At 42.5% G+C, this 14,507-nt stretch overlaps 1 protein-coding gene across 1 annotated transcript; it reads left to right on the top strand.

The window, feature by feature from the left end:
- Window positions 1-2,577: 2,577 nt before the first annotated feature.
- On the top strand, window positions 2,578-13,832 carry LOC107295313 (glucose-6-phosphate exchanger SLC37A2-like; the record flags this gene model as incomplete). Its single annotated transcript, XM_029285822.1, has 7 exons — window positions 2,578-2,676; window positions 3,045-3,132; window positions 4,554-4,632; window positions 6,427-6,562; window positions 11,822-11,898; window positions 12,809-12,975; window positions 13,737-13,832. Coding segments are annotated over exons 1-7 (742 nt in total), but the record flags the coding sequence as incomplete, so codon positions are not given.
- Between the last annotated feature and the right edge of the window lie 675 nt (window positions 13,833-14,507).

Raw genomic sequence — 14,507 nt, 5'->3', positions numbered from 1 at the left:
GCAGGTATATGTGGCTGAGAGGTTTCACACTGCACTGCTAGGCAAAAACCACGTCTTTCCTGAGTCGGATTTTCTCTGGCTCTTTAAAAAGCTGTGTTTTCTCCAAAATCTATTTGAATACCTCAATTTGGCCTCAAGGCAGAAGTGAAAGCAAGAGAACCAAGCTTGTAATTTCCTGAGAAGACCAAATAGGACTAATGGCCCCAACACAGAAAAAAGAGAGACTCTTAAATGTACAGCGAATCCAATGCTGTCATTAGCCACCCACTACTCCAACAATGTTGACTTTGAATGAACTGAATGCTATAAGCCAGGGGTCTTCAAACTTGGCCCTTTTATGACTTGTGGACTTCAACTCCCAGAATTCCTCAGCCAGCAAAGCTGAAGTTGAAGTTCACAAGTCATAAAAGGGCCAAGTTTGAAGACCCCTGCTATAAGCAATCAGGATCAGCGTGATCGATCCAAAAGTCCTTCCTAGACACAGGGGCTATACAAAGAGGCACTTTTGAAGAGGCACTTCAAAAATTCTTAAAACCCATTATTCAAAACAAAATAAAACAAAGCAGTAATATGATCCCGAGCAGAGGATCATTTAAATACAGGAAGTTGATTTTTGCTTTCCCATTTGTCTCTTCCACTTGAAAAGATCCTGTTAGCACTATCTTATATAATAATAATAATAATAATAATAATAATAATAATAATAATAATAATAATAATAATAATAATAATAAAAAAACAGCTCAGTGCAATTTTTTTTGCATATGATTGGGAAGCCTCTCTGAATCTTATCTTTCAGAGATCGTCTCTTGGTTATCTTGCTGAAAAATGTTGATAAGCAAGATCTCCCGAGAGGAGGCTGAAATTTATCCAAGGACCAGCCTTTTTTTTGCACACAGAAGACTGAAATCAACTTTTCCACGCACGGTTTAATTTCCATCGTCACTCCCCATGTGACTCTGAACATCTGCTTGTTTGGCTTGCTTTGGAGAATGCAAAGATTCCAATGGAATAAAATACTGTACATGTAACTCAGCGTTGAATTGTGGAGGTTTTTTGTGCTCTCTGAGCTTGGTTTATCAAGCTCAGAGAACACCAAAGACCTCACAAGGAAAGACTGCGTTGCTCTTTCTGTTAGAAAACTGGAAGGGGCAGATGAGTTATCTTGCTGACTGTTTAATCTCTCCTCTTTACTTGCCGAATAAAGACTTTTAAGGCAAACCATATGTCTATATCCCATCTAAAGAAGCAAAAGATTTTCGGGGTGTTCTACCTGTTAGTGTTGGGCATTCCAAATTCCTTATCTTGGAAAGGGAGAACATCTAAGAAGGGGCATTTAATTATTCCCTCCATCCCCCAAAATACCTTTTTTTTAAAAAAATCCCCCTTTTCCCCTCATGGTAAGGCTACCACGTCTTTGTCATTGCAAGGAAGTTTCCCCAGATAGCAAAATCTCAAGTAAGGGAACTAACAAGGATGCTGAGTAGGGAAAAGAATATTTGTAGTGGTGGCTTTATTTGAGGAAGTTCAAAATCTGGGATGTTGCTTGTTGGTTTTCAACATTTTTAAATAAACCTGAAGTAAGTTTATTTTGTGTAAAAGATGGCTGTAAGAAAAGCCATTTCAGGGCATGGCATAAGCAAACGGTGGACCTGGGATTTTGAATTCTAAAGAATTGATTTATGGGCTGTGTTTTTTTGGGCACGAGGGGGGCAGAATCAAGGACCTATAGTCTGGATGTGCCAGCCTGGCAGACCAGATTGACAGCATGCGCCAGAGATTTGTGACCTCGTTCTTGTTGTCAGCAGTGGACTTAATTATTTCATAGAGCAGTGTCTTCAGCCAAGTCAGACCTTTGGTTGCCCTGTGTCAAAACGATGAGTGATTAAATGGTTGGTAAATTTCAGAAAGGTTCCCCAGGAATATTTGATAGTATAGATGTCTTGAAAATGGCATGTTCCTGCTTGTAATGCACAACTGATGGACAATTCAGGGCCTAATTCAAGGCAGCAAAGAGGCATAACCATTAGATCATGAACTGCTTCCAGTTCCCAATAGGAACCAAAAAAATCACTTGTCCTCTGCTTTTTAGTAACTTAGCTCTAGAATTTCACTTGCATTTACCACGCCTGAGATGCTTTGAAGAGCATCACTGTTCCCCTAAGTAGCCATACTGAATCTGGATCCATGCTGTCCTACTATTGGAGGACTTAAGGAAGCTAGTTAAACCTTAATCTTGCAGATGCCTCTGTTGAGGACCACTTGCCTTAGATACTCTGGAGAATCTTGGCCATGTCCTTTCTTGGTATACAACATTCAAGGGACCAGGGGCTGCAATTTTGAATGTAAATCCAGGCTCTAGAAAGTTGGTGGAATCAGGACAAAGAACTGGGTAAGATGGAAACAAATATTTACCGTAGTACCTATTATCACTTTTGTTCCATTAAGACTTAAGACTTGGTAGCCCAAGTCCTACGAGACTCACAAGTTATGCACTCCTGCGCTCTGTGAATTGAGGCAGCCTTACTATGAAGTAGTCACTGATTTACATCCTTCTGTAATGTCTCTCTTATCCTCATGTATATTTTTCGTAGGTACCGGGGATTGATTCTGGTACTAACGTTCCTGTGCTACACTACTTTTCATCTCTCACGGAAGCCCATTAGCATTGTAAAGGTAGGTATAAGTAAAACTCAGGGTGGAAGAGTACATTTTAGGCATATAAGGACGAGAGACTCATTGGCTATTCAGATCAAGACTTTTACTCTATTTGTCAACAATCTCCATTGAATAAGAGCACGCTGGCTAGGGAATTCTGGGAGTTGAAGTCCACACATCTTAAAATTGCTAAGGTTGAGAAACACCGGCATAGAGAAAGTATTGCTTCCCAGGAAATAGTCGGCAGTTTACAATGCCATGTTGCCTCCCCTGTTTCTCTTCTCCTTTCCCAGATTATAAATTCCTTGTTAACAGATTTGTCCTTTTACACCCCTAAAATTCACTGTCAGTGATGGTGATCTGCTCTCTGTCCTTTGTTTGATCAGAGCGAACTGCATTATAACTGTTCTTCACGGGGATCCAGGCCAAACAATGCGTCCAACAGCACCACGTGGTGTGACTGGAAGCCCTTCGGTAAGATACTCTTAATATCTGTTTCCCATCAAACCCACCATCAACTTGGGCCATCAAAATGCTGTAGGACAGAGTAGGCTGGATATGTAAAGACTAAAGTACTTGTAGCTCGGAGAAGACCATCTTCTCTGCCTTCTGTCCAGTTCTGGCATCTCCAGCTATGGTGAGAAGGAACAGAAGCCCCTTGTGGGTTGATATGGCCACTTGTCGTCTTTTCAATATACTTTTCAAAGCTCTTCTTCCACCTCTCTGAAAAATGGGAGAGGCGTTTTGCTTTCCAAGGCATCGTCTAGCAACTTTTGGACCGTAGCAGAAATCCTTTTTAGAAGTCAGACTGCTCATTTAGACGGCAGCAGATCAACCTTAGCGTTGGTCCCAGTAGAGCCCATCCTTCTGATACAATGACTGATCTGAATCTTGACTTAAAATATTGTTGAGAGCCACCTAAGCTGTCCTTGTTTTTGGAGAGCTGGAGATTAGCATGTATGTATGTATGTATGTATGTATGTATGTATGCATGCATGCATGCATGCATGCATTCATGCATTCATGCATTCATGCATTCATGCGTTCATTCATTCATTCATTTATTCATTCATTCCAATTCTAACTCCTTTCATGTTACCAGCAATTCGAACAGCTTCTCAGAATGAATTAGGCCAAAACCAGAGAGGTTGGTAGCTCAAGGGATATACAATTTCAAATAGATATTCTGATCTGAAGCTTTTTTTCTGGTTGCTATTCATCCAGGGTTTTAGAGCCATTCTCACCACTTTGCACCCCACTTTAATATTGTGCCGAATTTGAAGTGAGGATTGATTACTATTTTTCATCCAATCAAGTAATACTATAATCAACTGGAATCGGGAAACAAATCCTGTAAAACTAAACTACAGCCCCAGGAATGTTAAAAAAAGGGGCTCCTCATCGTCTAATCCTTTTTTAACGAGAAAGGTTGGTAATTGACCTAATGTCTTTTGTCAGCTAGGTGTTTATTGCTGAAACCAGAGTGGGGGAAATCAGGCGGGAGTCAAATCTATTTTGCTTGCAGTTGGGAATCAGATTTTAGAATAGAGGTCTTCAAGCTTGGCCCTTTTATGACTTGTGGACTGCAACTCCCAGAATTCCTCAGCCACGCTGGCTGAGGAATTCTGGGAGTTGCAGTCCACAAGTCATAAAAGGGCCACGTTTGAAGACCCCTGCTTAAGAAGATAAAGCTCAGGACCACATGGGCTTTTTATGGATGCATTTCATTGTGGGAATTCTATCCCATATTTTCCCCAATTCTTTGGAAGGCAAGCATTATTCCCGGAGTTTTCTCCCCCCCCCCCCAAAAAAAAAATACTACCTGGTCAAGTTCTGAAAACTATAAATTGCTGTTTGGTAAAAGACCTTCAGTGTACTCTGTGCTCTTTTTCCAGATCAGGATAACTACAAGGAGCTATTTGGAGCCCTGGACAATGCTTTCTTGGTGGCTTATGCAATTGGGATGTATATCAGGTATGTATTTCAGGGGAAACAACGCTCTGCAATGGCCAGAAAAGCAGTAAGGCGTAGTAAGACCAGCAAGGAGTGAAATAAGAATAAGAAAAAGAAAGTTTCCGCCAGCGCCGTTCATTATAGGTCTCAGGTTTGTTTCCCACTGCAGAATTTATTTGACACCTGGTTTCTTTCTGCAAATAGAATCAGGGTGGAAAACCAGAATCCCCTCTGTTGGCTGGGGAATTCTGGGAGTTGAAGTCCCCCCCCCGTCTTAAAAGTTGCCAAGGTTGAGAAACGTTGGTCTGGAGGCTCTCTGCACTCAGGGTGATGTTTTCCTTCGTAAAAACATCTGTATTGGACTTTGTTTTAGTAAGGCAGTTTCGCCGTTGCTTTTGTCGTCATTTGTCATCAAGGTTTGGTTTTGGTTGACTTTTACTGATAGGGCCTTTCCATAATCAATTGCTTCAACAATTTGTCATGCAGAGCGTGTCAGCAACTTGGCACCTTGACTTGGCAGCTCAAGTTGATGGTTTCAAAACATCCTGTGATCTTAAGAGGTGCTCTTAGGACATATCTATAATGTTTGATTACCCTGGCAAAACATGACAACTGTTGGCCATGTTCAGGAGCAATCAACCCACTTCTCCACCCTGCAGGAAAGTAGTTCAGAGATAGAGAATTCCCTTAACTGGGGTTACAATGCCAGGCAGATAAGAAACCCGCTAATGGAAAGCCTGAAATGTCAACAGGACTCTTGTCAAGATGATAGATTCTGTTTACTGAGAACTAAACAGACCCTTTGGTCACCTAAGTGGTTGTTAAAGAGCTTCATAGGGTATTTGGACGGCTGTTGATAGGTCACAATTGTGTGCAGGCTGATTAAAGAGAAAGTTGTTCAGCTTAAGAGATGGAAGGCCTGCATTGTGTACAATAAACCCAGTTCCATTCTCATCAACTGCAGTTCAAATTGTGTTGTGTTTTTTTAATCTTCATTTTGTCTTCGAGGTTTCCTTCCTTCCTTCCTTCCTTCCTTCCTTCCTTCCTTCCTTCCTTCCTTCCTCCCTCCCTCCCTCCCTTCTCTCCAGTTTAACTTGTACAAGGCCAATTCCTTAATCCCAAAGCCAAAACGGTTTGACTTTTAGCTCTGACACAAAAAGAAAGCATGGGTGAAGTTAGGGCATGTTGTTAAGGGATTTAAACAAATCTCAAATGCTTGAGACAAACTAGAACAGTGTTTCTCAACCTTGACAATTTTAAGGCATGTGGACTTCAACTCCTAGAATTCCACAGCCAGCATTGCTGGCTGTGGAATTCTGGGAGTTGAAGTCCACATGCCTTAAAATTGTCAAGGTTGAGAAACACTGAACTAGAAGGAGTGGAGAGCCTACTTCAGAAAAATAAGGCCAAGGGCTAATGATGACTGGATTCACATTCCACCCTAGTTTTGTGAAAACTGTGTATTCCCCCATAGTTCAAAATCTGAATCCCTGTCTTGCAGTCAAGGTATCTCAGTCCATACATCATAACCCAGCCAAGATGAGATGAATCATGCAGTGTCTTAGTGTAATAGGTAAACCCAACTTTTTTGGCTAGTAAATGTTGCTTACAGTAATGTCAGAACCAAGTCTCTAATGGCTTTTCAATAAACCTAATTAAAATAAGTCCTGGCATTGTAGTGAGCATCAACCCAACTCTGTGTAGCTAAGGTTGGATGACTTTCAAGCCTCCTCCAGCTCCGGGATTCTATCAGTCTACACTGATAGGAGGTAACAAACTGTGATTTAACAACTTGTCTATTCTGTTCTCCCACAGTGGGATTTTCGGCGAGCGACTTCCTCTGCGCTACTACCTCTCCGGAGGCATGTTGCTCAGTGGCTTATTTACTGCCTTGTTTGGACTGGGCTACTACTGGAATATCCACCAGTTATGGTACTTCATATTGGTACAGGTAAAGACTTTGATCCCATTTACTAACCATGTTCTCTCCATATTTTGTATGGGGTGGGCAGGCTCTGGTCAACCCTCTTCAAATTGTGCAGCAAACATCAAGGTTTCCCATTCATGCCTTTTCTTTCTTCTACCATTAAGAAAGAGAGAAAAAAGAACAAGCAACAAAGAGTCTCTGTTTCAATTTCCCATCAGGAACCAAAACAAGTCTAACATTCAAGAAGACATGATCTTCTCTTTCTTTTACCATGCCTCTTATCAGAGATTGATGCCCATCGGTGGCTATCATTCTTTTGAGGTTCTTTTGTATCTTCTGACAATCCAAGACGGTGCCAGAGCCAATACGACTACTACTACTACTACTACTACTACTACTACTACTACTACTACTACTAATAATAATAATAATAATAATAATAATAATAATAATAATACCATCAAACATCCACATCTGCCTATCCCAGGTCCTGGGTAAGGACTCGATAGGTAGACAAAATGCCAAATCCAGTCTGAACATCTGGCTGACTATGAGATGATCCATAATAATAATAACAATAATAATAATAATAATAATAATAATAATATAATAATAATAATAGAGTTGCAAGGGACCTTGAAGATCTTCTAGTCCAACCCCCTGCTCAGGCAGGAAACCCTATACCGTTTCAGACAAATGGCTGTCCAGTCCTTTCTTAGGCATGGGGTTGTCACACTTCCTCTCTCCCCTTCTTGGTTCCATGTCTTGGGTTGCAGCTTGGTTCTGTTCTCATGGTTTTTCCCTATCCCTGCTGGAAACTGGAACACAGAAGTGTTCTGGTCTGTGGGTGTATTGAAGGCTGGGCAAACAGACAGCAGATATATTTAGCCCCTGGAAAGAATTAGGGAAGGGATGGAATCTGTTTTTCCATCCAAGACCCACTTGTGTACATGAGACACACGCTCACCCCAGATGAGGTGTTTCCAGATGGCGTCTAGCCATTCTAGTCCCATGTTTATTTATAATTAAAAAATCATGATTCAGGAGTATGCCCTCTATGTTCCCTCCTGTTTGTGAGAGCAGTGACCCTGTGGCTTTTCTCTAAGTTTATCTGCCTGCTTTGGTTTTTGTTTTGTTTTTTTTAAACAAAACAAAACCTGGAACTGAACGATAGGTTGCGATCAAAGGAAATTTGGAACTCTTTCTCTGTTTCTTCCTTTATGGATTTTTTTTTTTCAAGCTGGAAAAAAAAAGTTCTCTATTTAGAGAGGGAAAAAGAACAGAAGAAATAATGACTGAGCAGTAGAAGATGGTGATGACACACACACACACACACACACACACAAACCTTGAATGAAATAATCCACTTTGCCTAGTCTAATTTATGATAGTAACTGTAGCCAAACATGTGGTTTGTATGCAGCCCATAATTAAAATACTTCTGGGTGTCCCATAACCAGTTTTACATAGAATTACAGCTGAGACTATTGTCCTTGCATAATTCCCATGAATCAATCCATCATTTCACCTCGTTGTTTCACTCTGTGGATGTGGGCCAGATTTTGCCACCTGCCAACACAAACCCTGCAACTGAAACTATTTAGGAAGACAGACCAAAATCTGCTGTCCTCCTTAAAAACTGCCTATTTGATGTTACGTATTATATGTATAAGGCCATCCAATTCCATTGTGACTCTGGGAAGCATGCTCCCTTAATACCCAGTCTTTTTTATTATTATTTAAAAATATAAACCAAAGAAAAAACAGCCTCCAGGTACCCCCTCAAACTCTAAAATAGCCCCGTATAACCTACAGGTTGCCCGCCACCCACTCTTAACTCAAGGCTTGGCAGAAGATGGAAGTTTTGTCAGCCTTTCCAGGTAGAGCAGACAGGAAACACAACCCACGTGAAACAGGATCTTGCAAGTCTGAAAGAACAGATCTTCTGCCATCCCTTTTTGCAGCCTGATAAATGAGGAAGGATCTTTCCTGAATTTATTTCTCTGCCCTCTGCCATTATGTAGCTGTGGGTTCCCTCCAGTTTTATCTGATCTGTCCCTAGGCAGCATCTCTCACCTCCTCCCCCTGTTTATTCTAACATACCATTAGAGGTTTTAAGAACTCCTTGGAATAAGATCCAGTGAACCTCTGGGGGGGGAAGGAATGTTGTTCCAGAAGGCAGGCACCGCAACAGAGAAGCCATGCTTCATAGACCTGTTAGGTGAGGATGTTCTTCCACCTCCGAGGTGCTGAGTCACTCAACCACAGCTGTTGGAGAAGGAAGAGGAGAAAAAATGCTGCAGCCACCCCAAAGCAGGGACTATGTGGGCGCTCAGAGTTATACCCAGATCTGCCAAGGTTGCTTCATCAGGCTGATAACCACCTAGAAATCCCTGGGCGACCCAGGGCTGGCCAGTTCTTTTTTCACTGAGCTCTGAAAGGAAGGGATGGATGGTTTTCTGCATGATCCAGGGCCTAGGCCAGGGGTAGGCAACCTTGGCTCTTTTATGACTCGTGGACTTCAACTCCCAGAATTCCTGAGCCAGCACGGCTCAACTTGGAAACCTCTCCCTTTCCCCTCAGCATGGCTGGCTCAGGAATTCTGGGAGTTGAAGTCCGCGAGTCATAAAAGAGCCGAGGTTGCCTACCCCTGGCCCTAGGCCATCCATACTGTGCACTTAAAAAGGCCAGCCTCACACATAAGCCCATGTCCATTTATAAATAGCCTCTGGCATGGAAACAAGAAGCTGGGAGGAACTGGGGATTTGACAAAGGCATCAGCTGAAAGTTTGGAGGGGGGGCCAGCATAAGAAAAAGGCTTGTTGAGAAAGAAGGGAATGACGTTTGTCACTTGCTGGAGAAGAGCCCCTGTGAGTCACTCAACCGCAGCTGTTGGAGAAGGAAGAGGAGAAAAAAAATGCTGCAGCCACCACAAAGCAGGGACTATGTGGGCGCTCAGAGTTATACCCAGATCTGCCACGGTTGCTTCATCAGGCTGATAACCACCTAGAAACCCCTGGGCAACCCAGTGCTGGCCAGTGCAGTGGCCTTGAGTAAGCTCCCTTTCCAGCACAGATTTAAGTTCTTGGGGTGGGGAAGAATTGGCTAATAAGCAAACCAGCTAAATAACATCCTGATCTAATATCTGGGGCAAAAGAGCAAGAGGACAAGATCCAACTGGTGCTTTGGAGATCTGCCCACCTCCTACCTGTTTTCTAGATCGCCTACCTTTTCTTCAGGAGATCAAAGTGGCATCTACAGCAATAATAATAATAATAATAATAATAATAATAATAATAATAATGATGATGATGATGATGATGATGATGATGATGATGATGATGATGATGTTGGAAGGGACCTTGGAGGTCATCTAGTCCAACCCCTGCTCAGGCAGGAAACCCTACACCAGTGGTGGCGAACCTATGGCACGGGTGTCAGAGGCGGCACTCAGAGCCCTCTCTGTGGGCACACGCGTCGTTGCCCCAGTCCTAGGCCTTCAGCTGGGTTTTATAAAACTTCTTCCCTTTAGGCCTCCACCGCCGTGTGCAAAAAAAAAAAAAACATTCAATCAGTCAATTTCAACTTCTCGCGAGAAAAAAAAGATCTTGCCAAGTTGGAATTGATTGATTGAACTTTTTAGTCCCACCCAGTCTGCCATTACCACTGCAACCACGCCCACCCAATGGGCCATGCCCACCCGGCACCCGACGATGCATAAGTGGGTTTTGGGTTGCAGTTTGGGCACTCGATCTCTAAAAGGTTCGCCATCACTGATCTATACCATTTCAGACAAATGTCTGTCCAGTCTCTTCTTAAAAACTTCCAGTGTTGGAGCGTTCACAGCTTCTGGAGGCAGGTTGTTCCACTGGTTAATTGTTCTCACTGTCAGGAAGTTTCTCCTTAGTTCTAAGTTGCTTCTCTCCTTGATGAGTTTCCATCCGTTGCTTCTTGTCCTGCCTTCAGGCGCTTTGGAGAATAGCTTGACTCCCTCTTCTTTGTGGCAGCCCCTGAGATACTGGAACACTGCTATCATGTCCCCCCTCATCCTTGTCTTCATTAAACTAGACATACTTCCTTCCCTTTTCCCCCCCCCAGAATATCACTCCGTGAGCTCGAGTGGGCTGTGGCGGAGTGACCCACCCCCTGCTATTTTTGTGGCTTGTTATGAAAGAAAGTGCCAAGTTTTTCCATCCCATTGCCAAAAACTCTCTTAGTGATTTCACATGACTACATTTTTCCAACCACACATTTTCTGTCTGGTTATTTAACTAGTTAGGTCAGTGTGGGAATGTCTGTCTCCCATTTAGGATCATTTTTGTCTGTGTGTGTGTGGAGGGGGGGAAATTGGCCTCAACTTTGCTTTCACCAAGTTCCTTTTTTGTCGCCTCCAACAGCATTTCTGGTGCACACTGCATAACTTCTTACTTGCTTCTTGAAAGTTGTATGTAGTCATCGCGTGTTAATCTTTAGGACGTCCCAAGACATTTAGGTTTTTTTTCCTTGCAAAAGATTAAAAAAAAAATCGCTCTCTAAATCAGCTCTACCGGTAGTCCTTGACTTACAACAGTTCATTTAGTGACCGTTCAAAGTTACAACAGCGCTGGAAAAAGTGACGTAACGACCATTTTTCACATGAACGCTGCAGCATCCTGGTGATCACATGATCAAAATTCAGATGCTTGGCAACTGACTCATATTTATGACGGTCGCAGCGTCCCGGGTCACGTGATCCCCTTTTGTAAACGTCTGACGAGCAAAGTCAGTGGGGAAGCCAGAATACTTAATAACCTTGTTACTAACTTAATAATGGCAGAGTTTCACTTAACAACTGTGGCAAGAGAGGTTGTAAAATGAGGCCAAAGTTATTTAACAACTGCCTCACTTAGCAACAGAAACGTTGGGATCAAACGTGGTCATACATTGAGGACCACATGCATTGTTGTTGTTTTTAAACAAGTTTTATTGGTTTTTTTCATTTTACAAACAAGTGCTTAAGAATCAACGTGGTGGCAGGGCAACCAATTGTCCACAAACAAAGTCATACTCATACAATTCAGATTAAACCATTAAAAAACCCCTCTCTTTTCCCTCTAGTAACATATTATATTCAAGTTAATATATTTCAATACAACTAAGTCAGGAGGACTACATGTATTGTTAACGTCTGTGTGTGTGTGTGTGTGTGTGTGTGTGTGTGTGCGTGAGAGAGAGTGAATGCATACATGTGAACAGCGTGTCCTTCAGCAGTTAGCTGATTCTCTCTCTTGTGCCCTCTGTTAGATCCTGAACGGCTTGGCTCAGACAACTGGATGGCCTTCAGTGGTGACGTGTGTCGGCAACTGGTTTGGAAAGGGGAAGTGAGTCTGGTTTCTTCACGCCTTGCAGATTGTTGTTTGCTTTCGAATCTCGGTTGCTTCATCGTCATCCCTAGAGGAAGTCTTTGATTTCTCCCCACACTGACAGGAAATGCAACCCTGCGCATTTAAATGGGACCGTGGTTTGATTAATTGCCTGGTATCTTCTTACGCGCTGCACGCTGGCCCTGTGACTCCTGCCCTAAAGGAGAGCTGCCCAATTTGATCTCTGCAGTGACTGTGAACTGGTTCAGGTGACTAATCTCCACAGTTCATTGGAAGCCAGCTGATAAGCATCATTGCTGGGCAGTGATTTGAACCCGGATTGCTCTAATCCAAGCTGAGCTTGCATGTTATTCACTGTACCGCGTGGCTTTCAAAAAAGGTGCAGGGCTGCCCCAGTTTTTCAGCCCCCAGAAGCTGCACTTGGCCTTTCGGTGTTATACAAAGGATATAGGATACAAGATAAAAATGGAGCTGGGCCCAGAACACCAATTAAATGACACGTAATTTAATTCACTTTTGCTTTTCTATTAACGTAATTTAATGCAAAGTGAATATGTTTGCCAAAGTCCTTCAGAAATGACATAATCCCCAGGGCAGAATGTGTACTTGTGACGTAGCAGTTAGGGGGGGGGGAAATGAACAGATCGATGCCATCCAGATGTTTAGCGGCATCTGTTCTCATCAGCCCCAACCAGCATGGTCAGTGGTAAGAGATTGTGGGAGCTGTCAGCTAACAGTTCTGGAAAGTTTATCTGTAAGTTGAAGCATTGGTCAAACTCTACCACAGAGATCTCATGAAACTGATTCCCACAAAATGTTGAACCATAATGTGTGGGTTCCCAATGTGCCTCTGAGAACTGAGCCCCAAAAGACAGACATTTACAACACGTCTTTTGTTTCTTGTCAGGCGAGGTTTAATCATGGGCATCTGGAATTCACACACGTCTGTCGGAAATATCTTGGGGTCCTTGATTGCTGGCATCTGGGTTTCAACGGCGTGGGGACTGTCCTTCATTGTACCTGGAATCATTATAGCCTTGATGGGTGTTATCTGCTTCCTGTTCCTCATTGAATGTAAGTGTTGTATGCTTTTTGCATTATAGGAAATCAGGTTTGGTTTGGTGATGGACAGTAACAGTGGCCTGCTATTGGGAATTGTTGCTGGGTCAAAAATTTGCTGTTGTGTTTTTTAAATATCTGTGCCCAGTGGGAATATTGCACTTGCTCAGTTAAGCTTTATCATAATGGTGCTTTGTGATATTGTTACAAAGCCTATTCAGAGTGATGTTAGTATTTCTTGCCTTCAGCCTGCTGTCTTTTGAATAAAAGATAACGTTAATTCTAGCAGTCAGGATTCCCAAGATGGTGTATTGTAAACAACTTCCTCCCCACTCCCAAACTGAAAAATATGTGGAATGGGGTTAAAACCTTTAATTTTTCCCTTCAGCAGAGATTGACCCTGAAAATGACTTTTTTTAAAGCTGAAATATCTGCAGTGCTAAAAATCTTAATTTGACCCAGGAGAGAGAGAAAAAAAATCCAGTTCAAATGAATGTCATCTAGCCAAAACTTTAGGTTTTTTTGCTAGAGAAATGATGGGTAAATAATACTTAATCTAAATATGTATACATAATATATTGTGTCAGGCCATATCAGTTTCTCGAACTGCAAAACAAAATTGAACAAAGATGCTACAGATTTAAAGTAAAGCAATTCTCACATTTTGGATCGTGCAAGCCATAACTGTCATAACATCAACATGAAGAAATATCTTAATGATGTGCTAATGAGCTCAGCTCAGAGAATCAAGGCCTCTGATGTTCCTTGTTTCATAGACCACATTTATTTAAGTGGTTGTCACCACCTAGTGGCAGATAACAACATCATTGCATTCTTCCCCAGCAAATGCAAGGATAATTACTATGATACATGTAAGCCTGACTGCTCTTTAGAAGGCCAGATCCTGAAGTTGAAACTCAAGTACTTTGGCCACCTAATGAGAAGGAAGGACTCCCTGGAGAAGAGCCTAATGCTGGGAAAGATTGAGGGCAATAGAAGAAGGGGACGACAGAGAATGAGGTGGCTGGATGGAGTCACTGAAGCAGGAGGCGTGAGCTTAAATGGACTCCAGAAGATGGTAGAGGACAGGAAGGCCTGCAGGAACGTTGTCCATGGGGTCGCGATGGGTCGGACACGACTTCCCAACTAACAACAACAACAACAACAATGTATTTTACCAGGAAAAGTAAATAAGGCAGGCTCAAAAAGTCAGGGCCCTCCTAAGCAACCCATTCGCTCTGAATCCATTGGCGAGGTCCATTTTGCTCTCTGAATTCATGGGGACGTAACCCTAGCCCTAACTGAATTTGTTGTTTATTATTTATCATTCCTTTATCTACCATATGTACCTCTACACCTATTGGCCCCTAATTTAGAGACTGTTGGAGAAATCTGCCTCCAGAAGCGGTGAATGCTCCAACACTGGAAGTTTTTAAGAAGAGACTGGACAGCCATTTGTCCGAAATGGTATAGGGTTTCCTGCCTGAGCAGGGGGTTGGACTAGATGACCTTCAAGGTCCCTTCCAACTTTACTACTACTACTACTA

The sequence above is a fragment of the Protobothrops mucrosquamatus genome, unplaced genomic scaffold (assembly GCF_001527695.2).
Source record: "Protobothrops mucrosquamatus isolate PMUCROS unplaced genomic scaffold, P.Mucros_1.0 scaffold2297, whole genome shotgun sequence".
NCBI lineage: Eukaryota > Metazoa > Chordata > Lepidosauria > Squamata > Viperidae > Protobothrops > Protobothrops mucrosquamatus.
Note: the sequence above shows the minus strand (reverse complement) of the source record. Positions and strands in the feature narration are given on the sequence as shown.